This window comes from Cetorhinus maximus, chromosome 21 (genome assembly GCF_964194155.1).
Source record: "Cetorhinus maximus chromosome 21, sCetMax3.hap1.1, whole genome shotgun sequence".
NCBI classification, from domain to species: domain Eukaryota; kingdom Metazoa; phylum Chordata; class Chondrichthyes; order Lamniformes; family Cetorhinidae; genus Cetorhinus; species Cetorhinus maximus.
Window position 1 is genome coordinate 65813403 of NC_135899.1, and position 24339 is coordinate 65837741.

Genomic DNA, 24339 nt, shown 5'->3' on the forward strand with positions numbered 1-24339 from the left:
AAGCTTACACTGTGTGTGACACTGCTGAAATACTCGCATTAGCTCTGTTTTGCTGCTGACAAGCCTACTGGTAAGTAAATGTTTTTGTCTTCTCCTGTTCTAAATTTGTTATTTCATACCTTTGTCACGTATTTATGTATTTGTTCATTGTGATTATGTATTTCTGGTTTAAAATATTAGATAATAGCAAATAATTAAGAAGAAATGCTCCAAATAAAACTCAAACAGTTTACTTAAATTGTGCAGGTATTGCACTGTCAAATCTAGCTATTTCTGTATGTATTATCTTAAACTGAACACGATTATTTTATAATGCTTCTCCAACGCCTGTCCCCACACAAACAAATGTAATTGCCAGCAAGCCTATGCCTAAATGAGGTATAAACTTCCTTTCCACTATTGCAGACAACAGCTTTGTGTCTAGAATTCAAGAGAGAAGCTCCTATGCTGCTTCTTGAGCAAGATGGGGAAATCAGCTTGGAGCAAGGAGCAGGCTGGCTAAGTACCCTCCTGATCAGGAATTGATATATGATATGAGAATATAAAATGAAAGGGTGAAGAAACTTGAGGATATTTATAAATATAGTGCCAGATTTGGTCTTTTGCCATCAACTTTAATATAGGAAACCCATTGTACTAAATTCAGGTACATGTTTAAAAAAAGCATGTATTCTTTCCTGTTCACTTATATGTCTGAATGGATTAACATAGAAATTAAAATGTGTATCAATCCAATAGTGAATCTGCAGAACAAAATTAAATCCATCTCTCATATCAATGATAAACAGTGCCTGGGGTCTTAACCAATTTGATTTCTCTCCATGCAATGACCTGAATCTAAGAGTTCAATATAAACATTGCTTAGAATTGCAGCTTTCAGCTGTCTTGAGTAACAGATGTCCTGAAATATGTTATAAAATCCTGATATATTTTAATGTTATGATCTGGATTTCATTCTAAAAGGGATACACTGCATTAAATAAGCAGTTCTGTAAGGAGTAGTACATTTTATGTAACTAGTTCCTGGCTTGCAAATCCTAAAATCCTGATGACTAAAGTCCTTAGACAGTGATTCAGGCAAAAGTTGACAAATTACAAGAGTGCTGAAATTCTATTAAGTATTTTGGGTCAAAACAGTATCTGTTATGTTTGCTGTGTTGCTTGCTTTTTGTGCGATGCTTTCCATCCCACGACACCACAAGTTTAGAGGGAATATAGATAAGTTATATACTTATCTATTTTCTAATATCCATTTATAAAATCTGATTATTAGATTCCTTTACAGTTTTAGATGTGTACACCGACATTTACAAGTGCATAAAGTGCTATTCCATAGTTCAGAAGTGTCCAGCGTCAATTGCAAATGGAAAATCATAATTTTGCAGTTTGTATGGTATGTTGGTTCATAATGTAATTCTCATACCCTGTTTACATCGTAAGTCATAGCTCCCATTAAGATTGCATTATTATTTTCATTAATATAATCATTACTCAAATTATCAAGAACTCTAAAGTGCATTTGTTCCAGATTTTTGTTCCATGCTACACCCTTGCAATTTTACCTAATAAGGGATCAAGTTTCCTATAACTAAGATTGCAGCCCTATCTTTCCTGTTTTGTACCTGCTTGTACACAATTGTGTTCCCAGCTTCATTTAAGCTAGCTACCAGCACCAGGACTTAGAGTTGCATCAGTTTAGAAAGGACATTACACAGTGTCACATCATGATGTCTTGATACATATTCATTTCTGGCATGAGCCAGCTCTGAACCCTATAATGGAGCTGACACAGAGCTCGTCCGTATCAGTGGTCCAACTGGAGATGTGATGGATGATTATAATGTGGATTTATTGCTTACAGGAGGGGGACTTGATGCCAAATTCACACTTGTCAGTGTAAAATTGGTACTTATATGAAAAGGGGATGAGAGCAACACTGAAAACTGATCACACTCATCTCAGCTGGAGCATGCTAGATTCAAATGATCAGAAGTCGTAAACCAGCTAAAGAGCAATTCCAACAGCCATAGTTTCCTTTAGATTTTGTAGCTACAAACAGCCTGTATATGTTGCCTTTCACCTTCTGTATTTTTTTAGATGTTTTGTTAAGAATGGTTTAATCAATATGAACCTAAATTAATGACTTCTAAACACACAACTACTTTATAATTACAAGCATATTTGCTTATTTATTAGTTGCTGGAAGTTCAGTGACCTAACATGTGCTTTACATTTTCCAGGAGAATGAAACAATTGCAGGTGTGATTGACCTGGGAACAGTAGAAATGTTTTCAATTTTCCATGCCATGCAGAAGGGCTTTATAGACCAGGACACAGGGCTCACTCTGCTGCAAATTCAAGTAATTAATTCTGGCCTCATAACCCCTGATACAAGTGAAAGCCTGACAGTGGAAAAAGCTTTAGAAAGGGGTGCAATAGATGACCGAATAGCTAAATCTTTGAAAGAACTGGAGACTGCCATACAGCTGATGAAAAGCATGAGCTTTAAAAATAAGAAGCTCTTGCCTGTTGCTGCTGCTGTTGAAGAGAAGAAAATTGAAGAGGATGTGGGGTTGAAGATTTTAGAGACACAGCTTAACAATGGTGGTCTTCGTGACTTATCAACAGATGAAGTTATGGATTTGGAGAAGACATTCCAACAGGGCCTGATCAGCGCTACCCTTCACTCTAAGCTGAAGACTAGACAAAGAATGCAAAAAGGTCTGATTGATCCAAACACAGGAGAAAAGCTCAGTCTTTCAGAACTGATGCAACGGTGCATTATAGATAAAGAAACTGGATTGACGTTATTTCCAATAAAGCAGCTTGCTGGTGGAATGGTGTGTCTGAAATCAGGTAGGAAAGTTAGCATATTCCGTGCTATCCAGGAAGGCCTGATAGATCAACAGGTGATGGTCAGACTTTTGGAGGCCCAGCTCTTTGCAGGAGGCATTGTAGATCCCAGAACAGGGCACCGATTAACAGTGGATGAAGCAGTAAGACATAATTTAATTGATCATGACATAGCCTGTTCCATATTAATTCGTCAGATCCAGATGGGTGGTGTTATTGACCCTGTCTCAGGTCAGCGACTAACTCTGGATGAAGCTGTGCAACGGGATTTGATGACCACAAGAAGTGCACTGGTTGTACTGCAGTCCCAGTTGTCCTTTCAGGGACTGCTGTGGCCAGAATCAGGTGAAGTCTTTCCTGTTGCCAATGCATTGCAACAAGGGCTTGTCTCCACAGAACTAGCACACAAAATCCTGAAGAAGAGAGCCAAAATATCAGAACTTTATGTCCCAGAAATGGCTGAGGTGCTCTCCTGGGAAAAAGCTATTGCACATGGAATTTTAGACTCCAAAGCTGCTGAGGTGTTAAAATCTGTTCATATACCTGATGCAATACCAAATATGAAAGAACCAAGTACTCCAAGCATGAACACATTGAATTGGAGGTCAGCTTGTGAAAGCTTGGCAAATTCCAACCTGAAATCCCTGGATCCAGATAATAGGACTGAACCCTCTGATAATCAAATAGCCGAGGAAAGGCTGTTGTCACATCTAATGGTTCAAAGTTACATGAATGTGCACAATGGCAACAGGTTACTTTTGGTTGATGGCAAATTGAATAACATTGTGAAAGAATTCATAAATGTAGCTGTAGTCGTGAAAGGTAAAGATCCGTTAGATGAATGCAATGGAAAAGAATACATTACAATGGAAATTAATGAATCGACTGACTCTGTTGAAATAAACCATCCAGATAATGCAAAGTTAGAGCACAGATTAAAAGCAAGTAATGAGAAGAAAGTTGAAGCTGTTCATGGAAAACATGAGACAAAGTCATGTACACGGATTAAGGAAACTGTAATCAGCAAGAAAATAACAGTCAAAAAGAAAAAGGAATCCCCAGTCTTTCAAGAAGTAGATAATAAAACAGAAATGCGTAGCAAGGATGTTCTCCCAACTAAAACGCAACAAACACCTAAAAGAAAAAAGAAAACCATAAAATGTGATACTGATGAAAAAGAAAAACTGAAACAATCGCTGGGTAAATCTAAGCCTGTCACCAGTGTTATCAGTAATGAAACAACTGTTGCTGACAAATCTACAGAACTACAGAACAAAGCAACTACATCTAGCAAAGATACTGAACCTTCACTTTCTGCAGTAACTGACATAAAAATTCTATCACGTTCTTGGAATCAGGTTGACATTGACAAAGGAGCCATAGACTTGCAAACAGTTGGCCCGTTAACCAGTTCAGTAATAGATGTTACAACACCGACAGCTCAGGAGTCACTCCAAGAATCTCGTAATGATTTAATACTAAAAAGTAGAGCTAAAATGAATGATGAAAATGCTTCTTTGGTAAATGTTAGCAGGATTGAACCAATATTATGTGAAGATGGAATTGAACAAGACAACTTGAATGGGACAATAAAAGGTAGGATTGAAAAGCCACCTAATAGAGGGAAAACTTCTGAGCAAAATTATCTTGTTGATGCTGCCCAGTACTCAAAACCTGCATTAAATTCAGGTCCAACCAAAGAATATTTTGATGAGGAATCTGCTTTAAATTTTCTAATTGGCCAGCTTCAAAGTGGTGGCATCATTGATGATCAGACAGGACAAAAACTAGCACTGAATGAAGCAGTAGCCAAAGGAGTGCTACAAAGCCACACTGCTCTCAAATTAATGGAAAAACTGTGCATCTTTAGTGGTTTCTTTGATCCACAGACTTGTGAGACACTAACAGTGGCTGAGGCAGTAGATGAAGGACTTGTGGATGAACAGCTGATTCAGAAGATCTTCAATTCTGAGAAAGTTATCTGTGGTGTAATTGATCCAGATAGCTCTTCTGTACACTCAGTTAAAGATGCAGCTGAAGTTGGTCTTCTGGATCAAGAGACTGCAGCAAGAATCCTGGAGGGACAGGTGGTTTCTGGTGGAATCATTGACTTAAAGCGAGGCAAACAATTATCAGTGACTTTAGCATCAAAAATGGGCTTAGTGGATAATGCACATTTGGATAATTTGACCAAGCTCGAGAAGGCTACCAAAGGGAAAGAATCTGATGAAAACACAAAGCTGAAAAAGATTTCTTTACAGATGGAAATGAATGGCATAGTGGATCTACAAACAAAAGAACATGTGACTATTGTTGAAGCAAGAAAGCGTGGAATCCTTGATAAAGAAACCATTCTTAACGTTATGAAAAAGCAGGTGGTTTTGGGGGGAATTAATCATCATGTCTCAGGAATGAGACTTTCTGTAACAGATGCGATTAAATGCGGCCTGGTTGATGAAGATATAGCTAGTGAATTGATTGAAGTAGAGAAAGCTTGTCAGCATGCATATCTCCATCCAAAGACAATGCAGCCAATCACTTTATCTGAAGCAGCGTCATTAGGCCTTGTGAATTCAGCCTTTGCTTTAGAAGTGGAAGAGCTCCAGGCTTTAAGTGGAAGGTTCAAAGAACCTGTAACTTTAAAAAATCTGTCATTAACTCAAGCTGCAAAGCAAGGAAGGTTGGAAAAATCTATAATGGAAAAGACAATGATTTCCCCTGAGTTGAATGAAGGAATTGTGGATCCTGAACAGTGTATGGTAATACCTTACTCAGAGTTAATAAAGAAAGGAAAAATAGACATGGAATCTGGCCAGAGATATTTGGAGGTCAGATATTTTACGGGACTTGTAGATGAACTGACTGGCAAGACCTTGTCTGCTGCTGAATCAGTAAAAACAATGAAAGTGGATCCAGTGCCAGCTTTGCGATTGCTACAAGCCCAAGCTGATAGTGGTGGGATTGTGGATAGCACCACTGGTAACAGAATGACTCTAGCAAAAGCTGCAGAATGTGAGCTATTAGATGACAATATGCTTAAGATTATTGTTACCAATCAGCTTTTGAGTGGAGGAATACTTGATGCACTAACTGGAGACAAAGTTCCACTTGCACAAGCAGCTAAATGTGGTCTGATAAGTCAAAAGGTGGCTGACGAAATCAAATCCAATTTAGATTTTATTGGTGAATATACTGATCCTGACCAGAGCAGTGCAGTGGACATAGTAGAAATAGTTAAGCCCATTATGGAGAAAACATCTTTCCAAGAACTATCTTCAAATGAAGTGACCCACATGTTACCTCCAAGAACAGATGATGAAGACCAGTTGAGTGCTGAAATTAGAACAGTCAGTTATAAAGATGAAGGACTTTTGTTCCCTGACGCCCGAGTGCCTATGTCGCCTGAATTACTGTCAAATAAAATGGCAGTTATAAAAGATTTATTATTTCTGACTCCTGTTGATAATACAGGTTCCCATTGTCGGTCAGCCCCTTCTCAGAAAGCATTGGTGTATCCAAGCACGGAGATAAAATATAGAGATGCTGAGGAAGAAATGGAGATTTCTAATAGTTCAGAGGAATACTCAAACATTATGGAGAAAGAGCTGGGCATTATTTGTTTGGAAATGAATGATTGTCAGAAATTTGTGGAAGGAAAGGATTATAATTCTGGAAATGGAATGCAAAGAATAATTTTTAAGAATGTCGAAGGTAAGAGTGACCAAGAAGTCTATTTGGTGGATCATGAAAGTAAGGAACCCAAATCAGAAGAAAGGGAGCAAAGTATAAATGATCTTCCTAATTATGGGCAGAAGGAAATTGAGGAATTGGTAAAACAAAGAACAGAAGATGAAATGTCAAGAGGGAGAGTATCTATAAATCAGAAAGATAGAGAAACACTTTTAAGAAAAACCAAGGAGACCATTGAAAAGCAGGTTCATGAAAGTTTAACTGAAGTGAAGAAGTTGTTTGTTGGAATGGCAGCAAATGTTGAGCACAATGAAGAATCAAATGCAAAAGTGGAGGAACTGAAAAGTATAGAGCAAAGTGGAAAATTGGCAGGTAAAATACCTGATGAAGATAAACTTTCCAATGGTAGAAAAGGAGAAGTGGCTGTTGCGCCCACAGAAAGCACATTCCTAACTGATGACAGTGTCAGTGAAAACTTGGCGATGCTTTCAGAATATAAGCAACGAAGTCCAGAATCAAAAGAAACATTCGTCACAAAGATAAGTGAAGGGGAAGGATCAATAACTGGCGCAAAAGAACCGGAAAAGACTGAACCAGTAGAAAAACTGAATAACGTTTTGGACCAGGAAGTTGCATCTAATTCTGAAGCAACTAATAAGAGCATTCCAGTGGACAATGTTGAAAGTACCCAGCTGATGATCAACCAAGATTCCCTGCAGAAACAAATTGAAGAACCAACATCTATGAACTTGAATGAGCAAGGAGGAGCTATCAACAAAGCTACCAGAAACATTGAGGACAGATCAGAAGAAATGGAAGAAAAGCAGGTGAGTAAAGCATATTGTAAGATAGCTTTTTAAATTAGTCAAATTTTTGTATTACCTGCCTTTTCACACTGCATGGTTCCTTCATCCCAGCTGAAAGGATTGTCTAACCTTCAGGCTTCCCTGAATGCTGCTTCCTTTCAGCCTAAGCAGATGTGGAGTAATGGTATTGAATGACTTCCTCCTGTGGTTGTCGTCTCCTCCTCTCCCCCCCTCCCCCCCCTCCAGCCCCCTCTCAAACTTAGCGAGAGGGTAGCAGCTGACTTCTGATTAGTATTCTGCTAAATGAAGTATGGTCAGATTGGTAATTCCAACTTAATTGGCGAACCAAGTCCATGAGATCACATGCTGCTACTCTGTAGAATTTACTTGCTGGCTTTCCAGCTTGCTGATGAGCTGCACTGGCCCATATATCTTTGTTTCAAATGTAAATATTAGCAAAATGAGATAGTGTAACTGTTTAGAGCTCTGATTACAATATTAATGGATTAATACGAATAATTTTTCAGTTTGAAGTTATTGCAATAAAAATTAACAGACTTCTGAGGCAAGATCTATATATACTGTGTGAATATAACTAAAAATTATTCTTGGCCTCAATAGGTTATATTTTAAAACAAAAATCTTTGGGGGATTAATCAGCTAGATGAAATTGAAGGCATTACTGTCATGATTTGTGTTTGAAAATACTGTTTTTCTAGTAAATGATCAGAATTCCGTCATTTATTGAGTAATATAAAAAAGCTGAACTTTTAACTGCTTTGTTTACTTTCTCATTTGCATTTTTCTATTTAGCATAAATAATCAAAATGAATGTGGCTTTTTATTGGGTGATATGCAGAATTGCAAGTGAAATGGCTGTTAGCCCACTGTCACCCCTAGAAACCAGTTTGTATGATCCACAGTTTAGGCTGTTTGAAATTCAAATACAGCAAAACATTTAACCTCATCCGTGTTAGCACTTTATATTTGGATTCAGATGAAGAGTCATTTACTGCTATAATTTATATTTCTGTTTGCATTGAAGTACGAATTGTCTTTCTCATGTGGTACATAAGGCTTCAGATTTATGTGGAATTCTGTGGACAAAATACATAAGTGTCTGAGTAAAATCGGCCAAGTAAAAGTTATACTCACCTCCTAAAGTCAGTATCAGGCCAATTTGTTACTCTAGCTACTGCCCCATGTTGAAAATTAGGAAAAGGTTACCCTGTTGAATTTGCATCATTTAGCATTAAGTGCAACCTAAGTATAACCTAAAAGCACTTTGATTGAGATTGTGTGATTGGAAAGTGAAATAGTTGCAGCGTGAGAGAGAAACGAAGAATTAATAAATATAAATAAATAAACATGGAGATGCAATTCAAGAGGAGGCTTTAGGAAAGCTCAAACACCAATTTCAAATTTTAACAATGGATTTTGAAGAGCTGGTGATGGGCAGAATAGTCTCTTTTTGAACTGTGAGATTCTGTGATTAATAAGATCCGCTTCTGAACTGATCCCCCAGTGGCTAAGTGTAAACTGAATTATAAATGGTTTTTAGGGTTTGCAGTAGGCGCAGATTCATTTTACTACTTATTCTACATAACCATCATTCTGAATTCATGCCTTTTCCTCCCTTTCCTCCACAATTCTTTGCCTTGCTACTACCGTTATCTGCTTCCTGACTGCTTGTTATACTAAATGTAAAATCAGTTCATCAACAAAAAAGGAGGGAACAGCAGTAGGGGTGAAACCAGAACTTCAACTGCATGCAGGAATTCTTTTGCTGCTTTTATTCAACATCCATCCACAGATGAATATCCTGCCATCCATATGAGGGATTTTACTGGAGGGAGGGCTCCAGGTCAGGTGCTTTCAGAATAAGAGAGTACCAGCAGTTTTTTGCAATAGTGGGAAGAATTGAGAAGTTTCTCGACAGTCTCTCATTTTCCTGGTAAGGGAAATTTCTGCACACTTCCTATGGACCTTGGGAAGTAGGGCATGTATTTTGGTAATAACTGGACTCATTGTAATATGCTACCCTGGGTCAATGTATCAAGGGTTATTCTTTACCCTCGCAGCAGGATGGAAACATTAAGCAATCTTTTATCAAGAATTATTGACTTGAATCTGATCAGCTAAGATGAGAAGAATTTTGGCATTCCCATAGTATTTCAATCTTATAACCAAACTGTCGTTTCCAATCCAGATATCTAGCAACTTTACATAATTTGTATATGGAGGTTGAAAATACCACAAACAGTATTGTTTATTTGTTTTCATTAATTCGCTACCTCTAGTCTTCACTATTCTAATGCACTTCTTGGCTGGTCTCCCACATTCCCACACCCTCCTACTCCCACATTCTCCATAAACTTTACATCATCCAAAACTCTGCTGCCTGTGTCTTAACTTGCACCAAGCCCCATTCTTTTGTCCCCCCTGTACTTGCTGATCTGCATTGGCTCATGGTTAAGCACTGGAATTCTCATCCGTGTTTTCAAACCCCTCCATGGCCTCTCCCCTCTATCTCTGTAATCTCCTCCAGCCCACTACCTCCGAGATATCTGTGCTCCTCTAATTCTAGACCCTTATCCAGCCTGATTTTAATTGCAACATTGATGGCCATGCCTTAGTCCCTAAGCTCTGGAATACCCTTTCTTCACCTCTCTGTCTCTTTACCTTGCTTGCTCCTCAAAACCTGCCTCTTTGACAAGGTTTTGGTCATGTGGCCCAGTGTCATACTTTATTTCTTGTGAAGCGCCTGGGATGTTTTATTACGTTAAAGGTGTTATATAAGCATAAGCTGTTGTTTAGATGATTTTCTGACTCAGTTTCCAAAGATAAATCTCTCAATTTGTTTTGAGTATTTACAGAAAACTTTCGCTTCCCATGCTCTTCAGCAAATACAAAAAAACCTTGAGTGATTTTATCATATATATATGACTTTTGGACCAGATTTTGCTGTCAGGCACCATTCATTAACTTTGCACTTGCCCATAAACTTTCTGTGGGATTTTACACTGCAAATTAGAGATCCAAAAACCTTACCCGCCCTCCATATCAGCAAGGCCAGCAACTGTATATCTCCTTAACCAATCAGAATGGAGCATCATTAATGAGCAGCAAAGAGCCTAAACCGGAAAGAGTCAGAATCGTGAATTTAATGTTAAAACAGAAAGTGAAATAGAAAAGGAAAAAAATTGATTAGGAGAAAGCGAAAAAAAAAAGGCAAAGTAAGATTTTTTTCATTTTAATTTTTAAAATCTTTGACAATTAAATTCTGAAGGAATGAGACTTCATGTATCTGTATATTACGAAGAGCACTGGTGCTGGTTTGAACCACACAAGGAAAGCTTAGACTTGCCTGTTCTCCGCTCCCACCACCTTTCCAACACCTCCACCCCATGATTTGCCTTTAGTCTCAGCCAGTTGCTACCTGACACTCAACATTACACTTCAGGTAGTGGCGACTTCCCATCTGTTATCCTATCTGTTGGGGTGGGTAACTGACCTGGGGGTGTGCAAATAGACCCAGGAGTTAAAATCACCTGGGCCTGATGCTGCCAAGGTTCAGGAGGTTTGACACTTTCCTCACCCCCTCAATTTGGGGTTAAATTCAGGCCTTCTGTTTTCAATGAGGTTTCAGTAAAAAAAATTTATGTACCCATGAAATTGGAACACGATGATGACTCTATATCACTCCCATCCACAAAAAGCAGGACAGATCCAACTCTGCCATTTACCATCCTACCAGCTTCATCCTCGTCAGCAAACTGATGAAATATATTATCAGCAATGTATCAACCAGCACTTATAAATATGTTGCTAACCAATGCTGAGTTTAGGTTCTGCCGCAACTACCTGGCATCAGACTTACATTCTGTCCGTGACAGTTATAATGATGTGCTGTCTTACTGCCCGTAATCAGTGTGTTTTATATGGAAAGGGGAGTTCCTTTTCACCCTTGGACTGTGTATTCCAATTAAATAATTCAGCAACAAGCTTATTTATTCTCATGCACATACCCCAAATTAACTCAATATCACACATTCGGTCTCAGGTGCAAAGATAGTGCACTTTTATAGATTATAGTTAATTCAGTCTCTAATTTGTGTTTTCTGGTCTCCCACTTGGCAGGCCTGTGGATTCTTGAGTGCATTCAATTAATTAAAGTTGAAATGAGGGTCTTGTAAAGCGAAGGGTTCTTGTAAAGCAAGGTTTGTGAGGTTTCTTGTAGTCGAGCATCCAGGAGATTGGTTCTAATGTGAACTTTGAAACTGGAACAGGCTAAGTACTTTGGCTGCTTGATGACTTGCGGTTAGTTTCGGGGTCAAGGAATCAAGTTTGGGAAGATGTGATAAATTAAATGGAAAAGAATGCAGAAGAGCCAAGTAGGAATAAGGGAAATGATCAGAGCATGGCAGGAAGGAATATAGTATAGTGTACAAGCCTAAGAGTGCACCAGCAGATAAGGCTAGAGATTACAAAAAAAGTAAAAAAGACAGAACTTAAGGCTCTGTATCTGAATGCACGTAGCACTGATAACAAAACAGATGAATTGACAGCACAAATAGAAATAAATATGTATGATCTGATAGCCATTATAGAGACATGGCTGCAGGATGACTAAGACCGGGACCCAAATATTCAAGGGTACATGATATTTAGAAAGGACAGGAAGCTAGAAAAAAGGTAGAGGGGTAGCTCTGTTAAATAAGGATGACATTGGTACAACAGAGAGATGGTCTTAGTTCTGGAGATCAGGATGTAGAATCAATTTGGTTAGAGATGAAAAATAGTAAAGGTAAGGAGTCACTTGTGGGAGTAGTTTATAGGCCCCCTAACAGTAACTACACTGTATGACAGGGTATATAAGAAGGAATAATGGGGGCTTGTGAGAATGGTACAGCCAAAATCATGGGTGATTTTAATCCACATGTAGACAAATCAGGTTGTCAAGGTAGCCTGGATGATGAATTCATAGTTTTCAGGACAGTTTCTTAGAGCAACATGTTTTAGCATCAACTAGAGAGCAGCTATACTAGATCTGGTAATGTGAAATGAGACAGATTAATTAATGACCTCCATAGTGAAGGCGCCGCAGTGATCATAATATGATTGAATTTCACATTCAGTTTGAGAGAGAGGAGAGGAGTGGATTTAAGACTAGTGTTTTAAACTTAAGGCAATTATGAGGGCATGAAGACAGAGCTGGCTAAAGTGAACTGGGAAATTAGGTTAAGGAATAGGTCAGTAGAGATGCAGTTGTAGGCACTTGAGATATTTCAGAATATTCAGAAAAAATACATTCCAGTGAGAAATAAAGGCTCTAAACGAAGGGCACACCATCTGTAGCTAACTAAAGAATTTAAGGATAGTATCAAATTGAAAGAAAAAGCATATAATTCCACAAAGATGAGTGGCAGGTCAAAAGATTGGACAGAATCTGAAGACCAGCGAAAAATGATTAATTTCTCCCGCCTTAGTAATTTTTAGAGTATGAGGGAAAGCTAGCTATAAATATAAAAACATAGAGTTTCTACAGGTATTTAAAAAGGAAAAGAGTAAGTATAGTGGGTGTTGGTCCTCTAGAGAGTGAGAATGAGGAACTAATAATGGAAAATAAGGAAATAGCGGTGAATTGAACAGAGATTTTGCATCTGTCTCCATTGTAGAGGATTCAAATAACATCCCAGTAATAACTGTAAATCAGGAGATGAGAGGGAGGGAGGAACTTAAAACAATTGCAATCACTAGAGAAAAGCAACGGAGAAATTTATTAGAGCTAAAAGCTGACAGGTCCCCAGGCCCTGATGAACTTCATCCTAGGGTCTTTAAAAAAAAGTGACTGCTGAGATAGCAGATGAACTAGTTTTAATTTTCCAAAGTTCCCTAGATTCTGGAACGGTCTCATCAGATTTGAAATATCAAATGTGACCCCTGTATTCAAGGAAAGGAAACGGAAGCTACAGGCCAGTTAGCTTAACATCTGTCATAGAGAAATTGCTGGAATCTATTACTAAGGAGGTTATAGTGGGGCACTTAGGAAATCTCAGTACAATCAGGCAGAGTCAACATGGTTTTGTGAAAGGGAAATCATGTTTGACTAATTTATTGGAGTTCTTTGAGAGATTAACAAGCAGCATGGTTAAAGGGGAACCTGTGGATGAGTTGTACCTAGATTTCCAGAAGACATTTGATAAGGTGCCAAATGAAGGGTTACTGTGGAAAATGAAAGCTCATGGTGTAGGGGGTAACGCATTAGCATGGATCGAGAATTGGTTAGCTAAAATGAAGCAGAGTGTAGGGAAAATGCATCTTTTTCAGGTTGGCAGGATGTGAAGATTGAAATTGCCACAGGAATCAGTGTTGGGGCCTCACCTATTTAGAATTTTTATCAATTACTTGGATGAAGGGACCAAATGTATGGTTGCTAAATTTGCTGATGACACAAAGGTAGTAAAGTAAGTTGTGAAGAGGACATAGAGTCTGCAAAGAGACATAGATGGGCAAAAATTTGGCAGATGGAGCATAATGTGGGAAAACATGAACTTATCCACTTCGGCAGGAAGAATAGAAAAGCGGCATATTATCTAAATGGAGAGAGATTGCAGAACTCTGAGGTAGGGAAGGATCTGGTTGTCTTGGCACATGAATCAGGAAAAGTTAGTACCCAGGAACAGCAAGTAATTAGGAAGGCAAATGGAATGCTCTCATGTATTGCAAGGGGAATGGAATATAAAAGGGATGTTTTGCTACAGTTGTACAGGGCATTGGTAAGACCACATCTAGAGTGCTGTGCATGGTTTTGGTCTCTTAATTTAAGAAGGGATGCAAATGCATTAGAAACAGTTCAGAGAGAGTTCAGTCAACTGATACCTCGGATGGGGGTGGAATATCTTATGAGGAAAGGTTGGATAGGCTGGGCCTGTATCCATTGGAGTTTAGAAGATTGAGAAATTACCTTATTGAAACATATATGATCCTGAGGGGACTTGACAGGGTGTGTGCTCCTTGTGGGAGAGCCTAGAACTAGGGGACACTGTTTAAAAATAAAGCGTCTCCCATTTAAGACGGAGATGAGAAGAAATTTTTTTCTAAGGTTCGTGAATCTTTGGAACAATCTTCCCCAGAGGAGGCAGTGTCAATAAATATTTTTAAGGCAGCAGTAGATAGATTCTTGACTAACAAGGGAGTCAAAAAGTGTAGGTCCAAATGCAGCACGACCTGGACAATATTCAGGCTTGGGCTGACAAGTGGCAAGTAACATTCGCGCCACACAAGTGTCAGGAAATGACCAACTCCAACAAGAGAGAATCCAACCATCACCCCTTGATGTTCAATGGCACTACCATCACTGAATCCCCCACTATCAACATCCTGGGGGGTTACCATTGACCAGAAACTGAACTGGACTAGCCATATAAATACTGTGGCTACCTGTTAGCCTTCATAGCGAGAGGATTCGAGTACAGGAGCAGGGATGCCTTGCTGCAATTATACAATTATACAGGTTCTTGGTGAGACCACACCTGGAGTATTGTGTGCAGTTTCGGTCTCCTTATCTGAGGAAGGATGTTCTTGCTATGGAAGGAGTGCAGTGAAGGTTTACCAGACTGATTCCTGGGATGGTGGGACTGACATATGAGGAGAGATTGAGTCGGTTAGGGTTATATTCACTGGAGTTCAGAAGAATGAGGAGGGATCTCATAGAAGCCTATAAAATTCTAACAGGTCTAAACAGAGTGGATGCAGGAAGGATGTTCCTGATGGTGGGGGAGTCCAGAACCAGGGGTCACAGTCTGAGGATATGGGGTGGACCATTTAGGACTGAGATGAGGAGAAATTTCTTCATCCAGAGAGTGGTGAGCCTGTGGAATTCGCTACCACAGAAAGTAGTTGAGGCCAAAACATTGTATATTTTCAAGAAGGAGTTAGGTATAGCTCTTGGGGCAAAATGGATCAAAGGATATGGGGAGAAAGCGGGAGCAGGCTATTGATCAGCCATGATCATAATGAATGGCGGAGCAGGCTCAAAGGGCCGAATGGCCTACTCCTATTTTCTATGTTTCTAAGAGCAGGTCAGAGGCTAGGAATTGTGCAGCGAGTAACTCGCCTCCTGTCTTCCCAAAGCCTGTCCACCATCTAGAAAACACAAGTCAGGAGTGTGATGGAATACTCCCCACTTGCCTGGATAAGTGTAGCTCCCACAAGACTCAAGAAGCTTGGCACCATCCAGGACAAAGCAGCCCACTTGATTGGTACCACATCCACAAACATTCACTCCCTCCACCACCAACGCATAGTAGCAGCAGTGTGTACCATCTACAAGATGCACTGCAGGAATTCACCAAGGCTCCTTTGACAGCACCTTCCAAACCCAGGACCACTACCACCTAGAAGAACAAGGGCAGCAGATAGATGGGAACACCACCACCTGGAAGTTCCCCTCCAAGTCACTCGCCACCCTGACTTGGAAATATATTGCCATTCCTTCACTGTCGCTGTGTCAAAATCCTGGAACTCCCTTCCTAACAGCACTGTGGGTGTACCTACACCACATGGACTGCAGCGGTTCAAGAAAGCAGCTCACTACCAGCAAGGGCAGCTAGGGATGGGCAATAAATGCTGGCCGAGCCAGCGAAGCCCACATCCTGTGAATGAATAAAGAAAAAAAAAAGGCGGAATGTGGAGTTGAGGCCACAATCAGATCAGCCATGATCTTATTGAAGGACGGAGCAGACTCGAGAGGCCGAATGACCTACTCATCCTAATTCACATGTTCGTAGTTTGAGTCTGGTTCTTGGACTTGGCTGATGATTCTGATGGATCTTCTGGGTCCTGGGGTCATAAGGATGCAGTCTCCAAAACCACCTTCGATCACATTATGGCTGGGTTAACACTTCTGAGGCCCATCCAGTCTAGTTTGGATGGGGAAGACCATGGTGGTACAGTGGGAAGTTGATTATGGCTATGAGTTTCGATCTTCCCTTTTGTCCAATATGAAACTTGGAGACAAGCAGTCACCATTCTGCAAATGGCTGTGAGGTACCCTCACCTATGTCCATATTTAATTACATATTCGCCAGAGACTTGATGCTGTCTCTTGTCTAAATGCCAAAAGTCATATGATTTGCAACAACCATCTTAACAGCTTCTTTGTGTCCAATTTTTAAAAGTATAGACTGAAAGTTCATAATATGACATGCTTGTACTGGGCATGACATAGCCTTAGTCCAAACATGGACATGCGTTAACTGCCAGAGGTGAGGTGAGAGTGACTGCCTTTGATAGTGTTGTGACCGCAGCAGTTAATTGCTAAGTAAACCAAATCACAAAGGGAAACTTGGCTTGGGGCCATACCCTTTTATTTGTATTTCATTTCTTACTAACAAAGCAACCCCACCCCCTCTGCCAACCTGCCTATCTTTTCGATAGGATGTATATCCTTGGATATTTAGCTCACAGTCCTGATCCCCTTGCAGCCATGTCTCCATGATGCCCATCACATCATACCTGCCAATTTCAATCTGCGACACAAGTTCATTTACCTTATTTCGTATACTGCGTGCATTCAGATACAACACCTTCAGTCCTGTATTTCCCGTCCCCTTTCTCATTGTCGTCCCTTTATCTGATGTGCTTGAAGTTAGATTCCTAGCCCTTTCCAAACACACTCCTACTGTAGGCTCACATGAGCTATTATGCTTTTGAAGACGTTGTTAACAGAATTTTCAGCAAACTCCTGACATGATAGAAAGAATGGACCATTGATGGAGGAGCTCAAGATGGTTCTGGAAGGAAATTTTATAGTGATGTCCCAGACATTGCTGTCAATATCATTATTTGGTCTGAACAATAAAGTAAAAGTAAGACTTCCTGGCTGAAAATTTGTGCTTTGTCTCTTCAGCCTTTGCATCCAGCAACTTTTTACTTTTTATGGTTTGTCTCCAACTTGATTTCCTTTGATCCCTCTCTTTCAACCTCACCCTTCACGCCAGCTAAGCTACTCGTACTGGTGGACCACCTCCATCACTGTGTCACCTGACATGACCTTGTCAATTTAATCAGTGGCAATTTTCATTTTTCTCATCAATCTCTTCTCCCTACCTATTTATGTTATCATTATTCTCATCCTTTACCCTAGGGGAATAGCTCTTTCTTTCCCCCCAACCCCAGCCCTTTGTGGATTGCTAATTACCACACTAACTTCCCACCCGTCTTGTGACTGTCCTTTTATTGATCATTGACCCGTTCAACAGTTCCCTCCTTTCTCCCTTGAGTCCTTGTCCCTATCAAACTGCTCACTGGCTTTAATCCTTGCTGTTTCACGAGCAGATATTCTATCCTTATATCCTTAAGTCTGAGGACTTTAGACTTGATTTTGCCTTGCGCATGGCTGGTCTTCCCATCTGCTACCAGATCAAACCTAATCAATCCAAGCCATTCTGCATTAAATGTTCCTAATTGAACAGGATCATCCTTTGAAGGACAAGGACAATCCCAAACCCTTTTTCCTTAAGGACAAACTACTGTTTCCATCCCCTTATCCCCACTGGTTCCACTCTAATACTTGCCCTTCTCAAGGGCAATTAACAATGGGCAATAAATCCTGGCCTAGCCAGTGACACCCACATTCCATGAAAGATTTTTTAAAAAACCAAGCAACTTATTCAACATTATTGTCTTAAAAGTTGACATCACTGCTTCAGCCTAACCCCTCCCATCCTTTCATTCTTCCATCTTTGTTTCTTTTCTCCCATCTCTTGTATTGCTATCTCTAAGCTCCCCTCTTCCTTGAGGCCTAACATCTCCTCAATAACCTCCCCTCCAATCAACTCCTGATAACTCAATTAGTTTTCTTCTCCCTATCTTCACCATTGCCTCTCCTTCAACATAATTATCATTCCATCCTCAAAATTCTCACCGCCCCACCCACCTTTCTTTCTTCAACTGCTGCTCCATCTCCAATTTCCTTTTCCTCTCCAAGGTCCTTAAAATTGATATTATCACTCTGCTCACTTCTTTCATGTCTTCCTGTTGGAATTCCTACAATCTGATTTTCACCTTGCACACATCATCAAAACTGATAGAGAAAACTGCCAGTATGCTTAACGAGTGCGGCCTCGGGATATTACCCTTCCTATCTGCTTAACCTCTCTGAAGTTTTTATGTGGTTCCACTTCAAACCTTGTCAATGCAGACAGTGTACCTGAAGTAAATGCTTTCTCTTTCCAGCTTCCCGACCATACCTTTGATCACCACTTTCACTCCCAGTTGCATTCAGTGTTCAATTTTCCTCCTCTATTTTGAAGCTCTTTTAGATTATTCTTGTGCTAAGGTCCCAAAATAAATATTGTAGTCTTAGTGATTTGACTATAGAATTTAGCACTCTCTGTTCCTCTGGTTGACCTTGTAGGATGGAAGGGTTAATATATTGATATGTAGAGACTAATTTCTTTTGAAAGATCATAAGATAAAATTACTTTTTCCATCTTTGTGGACCTACTACGGTTATCCTTACCTTCCACTTACTGCTGGTATATGAATACAATTCAACAAGAGCTCTTTTTCTTATTGGCATTACAATCAAAAATAATTTAAAATCGATGCAAATTAAAATTATCTCTATTGGATTTGGTTAAGGATTTTTTAATGTACAAGTAAGTTTGATTTGTTATTGCCTGTGTCACCAGCCTGTTTATAGTAAACAGCAATGCCTGGAGCATGATGAGAATCTCGTCACTTACCTCTCTCTTGTACTGGATGTTGAGGTCAGACTGAAGCAGCAGCAGCCAGCTGGTACCAACCTTGCCATGCTTTATGAACAATTCCACTTGGCTGAGGTTAGTACATTTTGCTTAATAGTTCAAAATTACCTTTGATAGGATTGAATTCTTTCCACAATGACCTTCGGTAAAGTTTGCTCAAACTTAGTTGTTAAACTATGTATTGAATTTTCTTTTGTTGCTTGTTTTGATTAGATTTTTGTGAATATTTTTATAGAATGGTAATAAGTTTTGTTAACTTTCACACTGCATTTTCAGGATTTTGAAGTAGAGCTGGAGGAGCTATCTATCCTGATTGATCAAGAGCTGGCATCAGTCAATAAGATACTCGAAGGATGCACAGAACATGTGCCTAAACAGTTATTGAAAGCGCTTGAGAAAGACTCAAAAAACTTGCAAATATCATTTACTTCTGTGCGTGAGGTGTCAAAAGCCTGGCATGGAACTCTGACAAACACACTGGCAACTGAGAAAGTGAGCTGAGTGAAAGAATGTTGTAAAACAAATATTTAATAATGTTATTCTTTTAGATTTCATCTACATATAAATTGAACCTTAATTCGTAAAAAGCTTAATTTAGTTACCTTTTAATTTATATGTGTTACCCTGTGTAAGGATGGCAAGAAATCAAGGGAATTCTTAAGTGACCATTGGTGAAGATTGGTGTTTTAAATTGGGTGAATTGTTGCAAATCCAACACTATATTTGCAGTCACTACACTATCACTTAAGCAAATATTATTCAGCTATTGCAGTCACCACGCAATAAGTCAGAATCAATCTCTGACTAATTTGACTCTGGTTTAGTCATCAAAAGTTGCGATGCATCACAGCATCATCGCGTTGAGCCTCAAGAAATGGTCTACTGTGGAATCTGGAACATATTATGTAAGTGGTTTGCGTCTTCAGCTGATGGAGCATTTTACCTTTAGAAGAAAAACCTATCTTTAGGCTCACTTGGAGAGTCGGTGAGAACAGCGGGGGCTAAAAGCACAGAGAGAGAGAGTGGGAGTTTGCTCTGAGAGTTGGCAAGAACAGCGGGGGCTAAAAGCGCAGAGAGTATGAGTTCGCTCAGAGTTGTGGCGAGAACAGCGGGGGTGACCTCTAACCAATTTCTGCATTCTAAAATAAATATCAAGGTGTGACATCACAGGAGAGCAGGTAGGTGATTGGATGGTGAATATCCATTGCCTTTGCTTTGATTGCCTTTCAAATTGGTCATTTATTTGTAATTGTAAGGTTTTAGTAGCATCAGTACATTTATAAATAGTAGCAAGCTTATCCTGAGTAGAAGGATTTGTTAATTATAAAGTAAATTAAAAACAATAATTTAATTAATTAACACACAATAAAGGAGCGCGAGAGGAGCCGAAGGAGCTAGTTGTGGTGCTGGTAGTGGGTCTCAGTGGATTGACCAGATTTGGGGAAAATCAAGTGTGAAGTCATGGGGAACTAGAGAGGAGCCCTGGAGATAAAACATACCTTAAATTTTATTAAAAATGTACACTCACCTGTCGCTCACCAATTGTTTTCGCCTTTCCCGAGAGCAGCAGGACTTCATAAAGAGGCAGAAGAGGGAAAGGCGAAAACAATTGGTGAGCGACAGGTGAGGGTACATTTTTAATAAAATTTAAGGTATGTCAGTGCAGCTTGGCCATGTGGAATGTGCATCTTGCAGAATCATCTTCTGGGAAGTCATGCAGGCACAACTTGATGACTACATCTACAGGAAGTGTCACCAGCTGCAGAAACTTGAGGTCCGGGTTGCGGAACTTGAGCAGCGGCTGGAGTCACTGTGGTGGATTCACAAGGCTGAGGATTACGTGGATAGCACGTTTAGGGAAGTGGTCACACCGCAGCTAAGTAGTACACTGGCAGAGAGGAAATGGGTGACTGCCAGAGTATCTAAGAAGAACAGGCAGGTAGTGCAGGATTCCCTGAGGCCAACCCACTCTCTAACCACTTTTCCATTTTGGATACTGGTGAGTGAGATGGTTCCTCAGAGGACTGTAACAAGAGCCAAGTTCGTGGCACCATGGGTGGCTCAGCTGCACAGGAGGGGAGGTGGAAAACTAGAAGTGCCATTGTGATGAGGGATTCCATAGTTTGAGGAGCAGACAGGCATTTCTGTGGCTGTAGACATGACTCCAGGATGCTATGTTGCCTCACTGGTGTCAGGGTCAAGGATGTCACAGTGCGACTATGGGACATTCTTTTGGGGGAGGACGAGCAGTCAGAGGTTGTGCTCCACATTGGTAGTATCAAGGTGGTTAGAATACTTGGAGAATTTTATAGAATTAGAGTAGGCAATAGTATGAGGTCACATTAAAGGGGGAAGTAAAAAAGCCTCATCAGGGCTAATATGCATGTATGTGAATGCACGGAGTGTGGTTAATAAGATTGGTGAACTGCAGGCACAGGTTGACAAGTGGACTTACGATATTATTGCTATAACAGAGACCTAGTTCAAAGAAGGGTAGGACTGGGTGTAAAATATTCCTGGGTACAAGCTGTTTGGCAGAGACATGAAAGGAAAAAAAGGGGAGGGAATGACAATATTGATTCAAGATGGCATTACAGTACTGGAGAGAGAGGATGTTCCAGAGGGGTCAAGGACGGAATCTCTCTGGCTAGAGGTGAGGAATGTAAAAGGTTCTGGTTCTGGGGAATGGGTTGGCCCAAGTGGATCAAATGTCAGTGGGAAAGACTTTAGGGGATAGTGACCATTGTATCATAAGGTTTAGGTTCATCATGGAAAAGGACAGGAAACAACCCAGAACAGGGTTAATTAATTAGGGGAAAGCCAACTTCAATGGGATGAGAATACATCTGAGTCGAGTGAGTTGGAATCAAATGTTGGCAGTGTTATGATCCCCAATTGAGATTACCTCTGGGCAAGCCTGATCCCAGGGTGGAACCCAGCTTGATAGATCCTAACTTTTATTTGTTTGTTTGCTTAGATATGTGGAGCGTAGCTACTGAATAGAGTCACGGGAGTCTTTTAACAAAAGAAGAAAACATTTATTAAACAAGAAAAGATTAACTATATTACAATACTCCTTCACCCAAATCTATACCTTAACAGATATTTACAGATAAGGATGATAAGTTACAAAAGCTATCTTATACTTTAATGTTCACAGTAAATACACAGTCCATATAAACCAATAGGCACCCTGTGGTCAGACACACCACACTCTGAAACCAAGTGATAGATGCCATCTCAATCAGATGCTATGGAACTCTCCTCAACTCCCCCCAGACCCTTGTCACACTGTGAGCCAACTGGTCTCACTGCAGTCCGTCTTTCACATGAGGGTTTCCAATCTCCGGCCTCCAAGAACTCGCTTTGGAACCTTCTCCCAAATGCTTTCTCTCAGACGCATTCCGCAAAGGTTCACCTCCAGGGTTTCGAATTCGCCTTCCGATGTTCCTCTTCCCTGGGTCATCACGTACATTAAAGCTGTCTTCCATGCACTCTCACTCACTCACTCAGCTGTCAACAGTACACTACTTCTTCACATGCCCATAGCAAAGAGTTACAGACTTTCAGTTGTCTCTTTGGATCTACTTCCTTCTTGCAACCTGTTCTCGCTTTAAACCTGCTTTCTGCAGCTTTTGTCTCTTTAAATCTGAAGCTTGGAGGCTTTCTCTCTGTCCCTCACTCTTAACTTCACTTAACAGGGCCTTTTCCAGATTCCTGTCCTTCCTTTGATTAGAAGGTCTGCTTGGGACTCTCCCTGTTCTACTCCCCTGGATTTTTGAGATTTTTCTTTAGCTTAGGACTGGCTATCTGTCTGCTGTTTCTCATGGCAGCTACATTCAAAACAGCTTCCAAAATCAAACTGCTGTTTCTCTTCTGTGGGAGGGACCTGTCTCTCTGGACCCCTATTGCTAGGCAACAGCCCAATTCTGCTCTTGTTTGTTTAACTTAGCTTAGTCATAAAACTCTCATTGGAAACGCAAGCACCTTTTTAAAGTAAAACTAAAACTCAATTTGACCTTTCTTAACACACAGATACAGAAATACAAATCAAACTTAAACTTTAAAGCTAACACCTGCAAATACCAATATAACTTACTTAAACTATTTCTATTTTGTAACAGCAGAAAAGACGGTGGTTGAACAATGCCTGTAATACTTTTTCTTTGAATGTGGCCCAATGTCAAGGTATTATCCCTTGAGGGGGAAAGGTAGGACAAATAAATCCAGAGTGCTCTGGATGACGAGAGAGAGAGGTAAAGAGGAAAAGAAAGAAGTGCGCGTACGACAGATGTCAGGTAGAAAATACAATGGAGAATCAGGCTGAATGTAGAAAACCAGAGGGGAAGTGAAGTAACTAATAAGAAAAACAAGGAGAGAGCATGAAAAGAGGCTGGCAGAAAACATCAAAGGGAATCCCAAGGTCTTCTATAGCTATGTAAATAATAAAAGGCTAGTTAAAGAGTAGGGCCAGAAAGGGACAAAAAAGGGGACTTGCGTGTGGAGGAAGGAGAAGTAGTGGAGGTGTTGAACGAGTACTTTGCATCTGTCTTTACAAAGGAAGAAGATGCTACCCAGGCTGAGGTGAGAGAGGAGGTAATTGGTACACTAGAAGAACTTGCAGTCGAGAGGAAGGAGGTGTTTCTGTCTTAAGATACATAAGGTACCAGGACCGAATGAGATGCGTCCAAGAGTACTGAGTGAAGTGAGAGTGGAAATTGCAGAGGCTGTAGTGATAATCTTCCAGTCTTCCTTAGACACAGGGTGAGATGCCAGAGGACTGGAGAATTGTGAATGTTAAACGCTTTTTCAAAAATGGTTGCAAGGATAAAGCTGGCAACTACAGACCAGTCAGTTTGACCTCAGTGGCAGGGAAATTTCTGGAAACTGTTGTACAGTATAAAATCAATAGTCACTTAGACAAGTGCTGGATAATTAAGCAAAGCCAGCATAGATTCATTAAGGGGAAATCATGTTTAACTAACTTGCTGGAGTTTTTTGAGGAGGTAAACAGAGGTTGTTGTTAAGGGAAACGCTGCTGATGTGGTGTGTTCCAAAGGCACTTGATACAGAGCCACACAACAGACTTGTGAGCAAAATTCTAGCTCATGGAATAAAAGCAAGCATAGGATAAGAAATTGGCTGAGTGACAGGAAACAGATTAGTGATAAATCGTTGTTTTTCAGATTGGAGGTAGATTTGTAGTGGAGTTCCCC

The 24339-nt window shown here is 40.1% G+C and overlaps 1 protein-coding gene across 4 annotated transcripts in view; it reads left to right on the forward strand.

Moving 5' to 3' along the window:
* The window catches only part of LOC144695942 (microtubule-actin cross-linking factor 1-like), a 554471-nt gene that overhangs the window by 320249 nt on the left and 209883 nt on the right, over positions 1–24339 (forward strand). For all 4 annotated transcript variants that reach the window (XM_078567039.1, XM_078567041.1, XM_078567037.1 and 1 more), the window contains 3 exons: positions 2241–7370; positions 19049–19198; positions 19400–19615. In XM_078567039.1, coding sequence (XP_078423165.1) covers positions 2241–7370; positions 19049–19198; positions 19400–19615 — 5496 coding nt within the window. The remainder of the gene's footprint in view (positions 1–2240; positions 7371–19048; positions 19199–19399; positions 19616–24339) is intronic.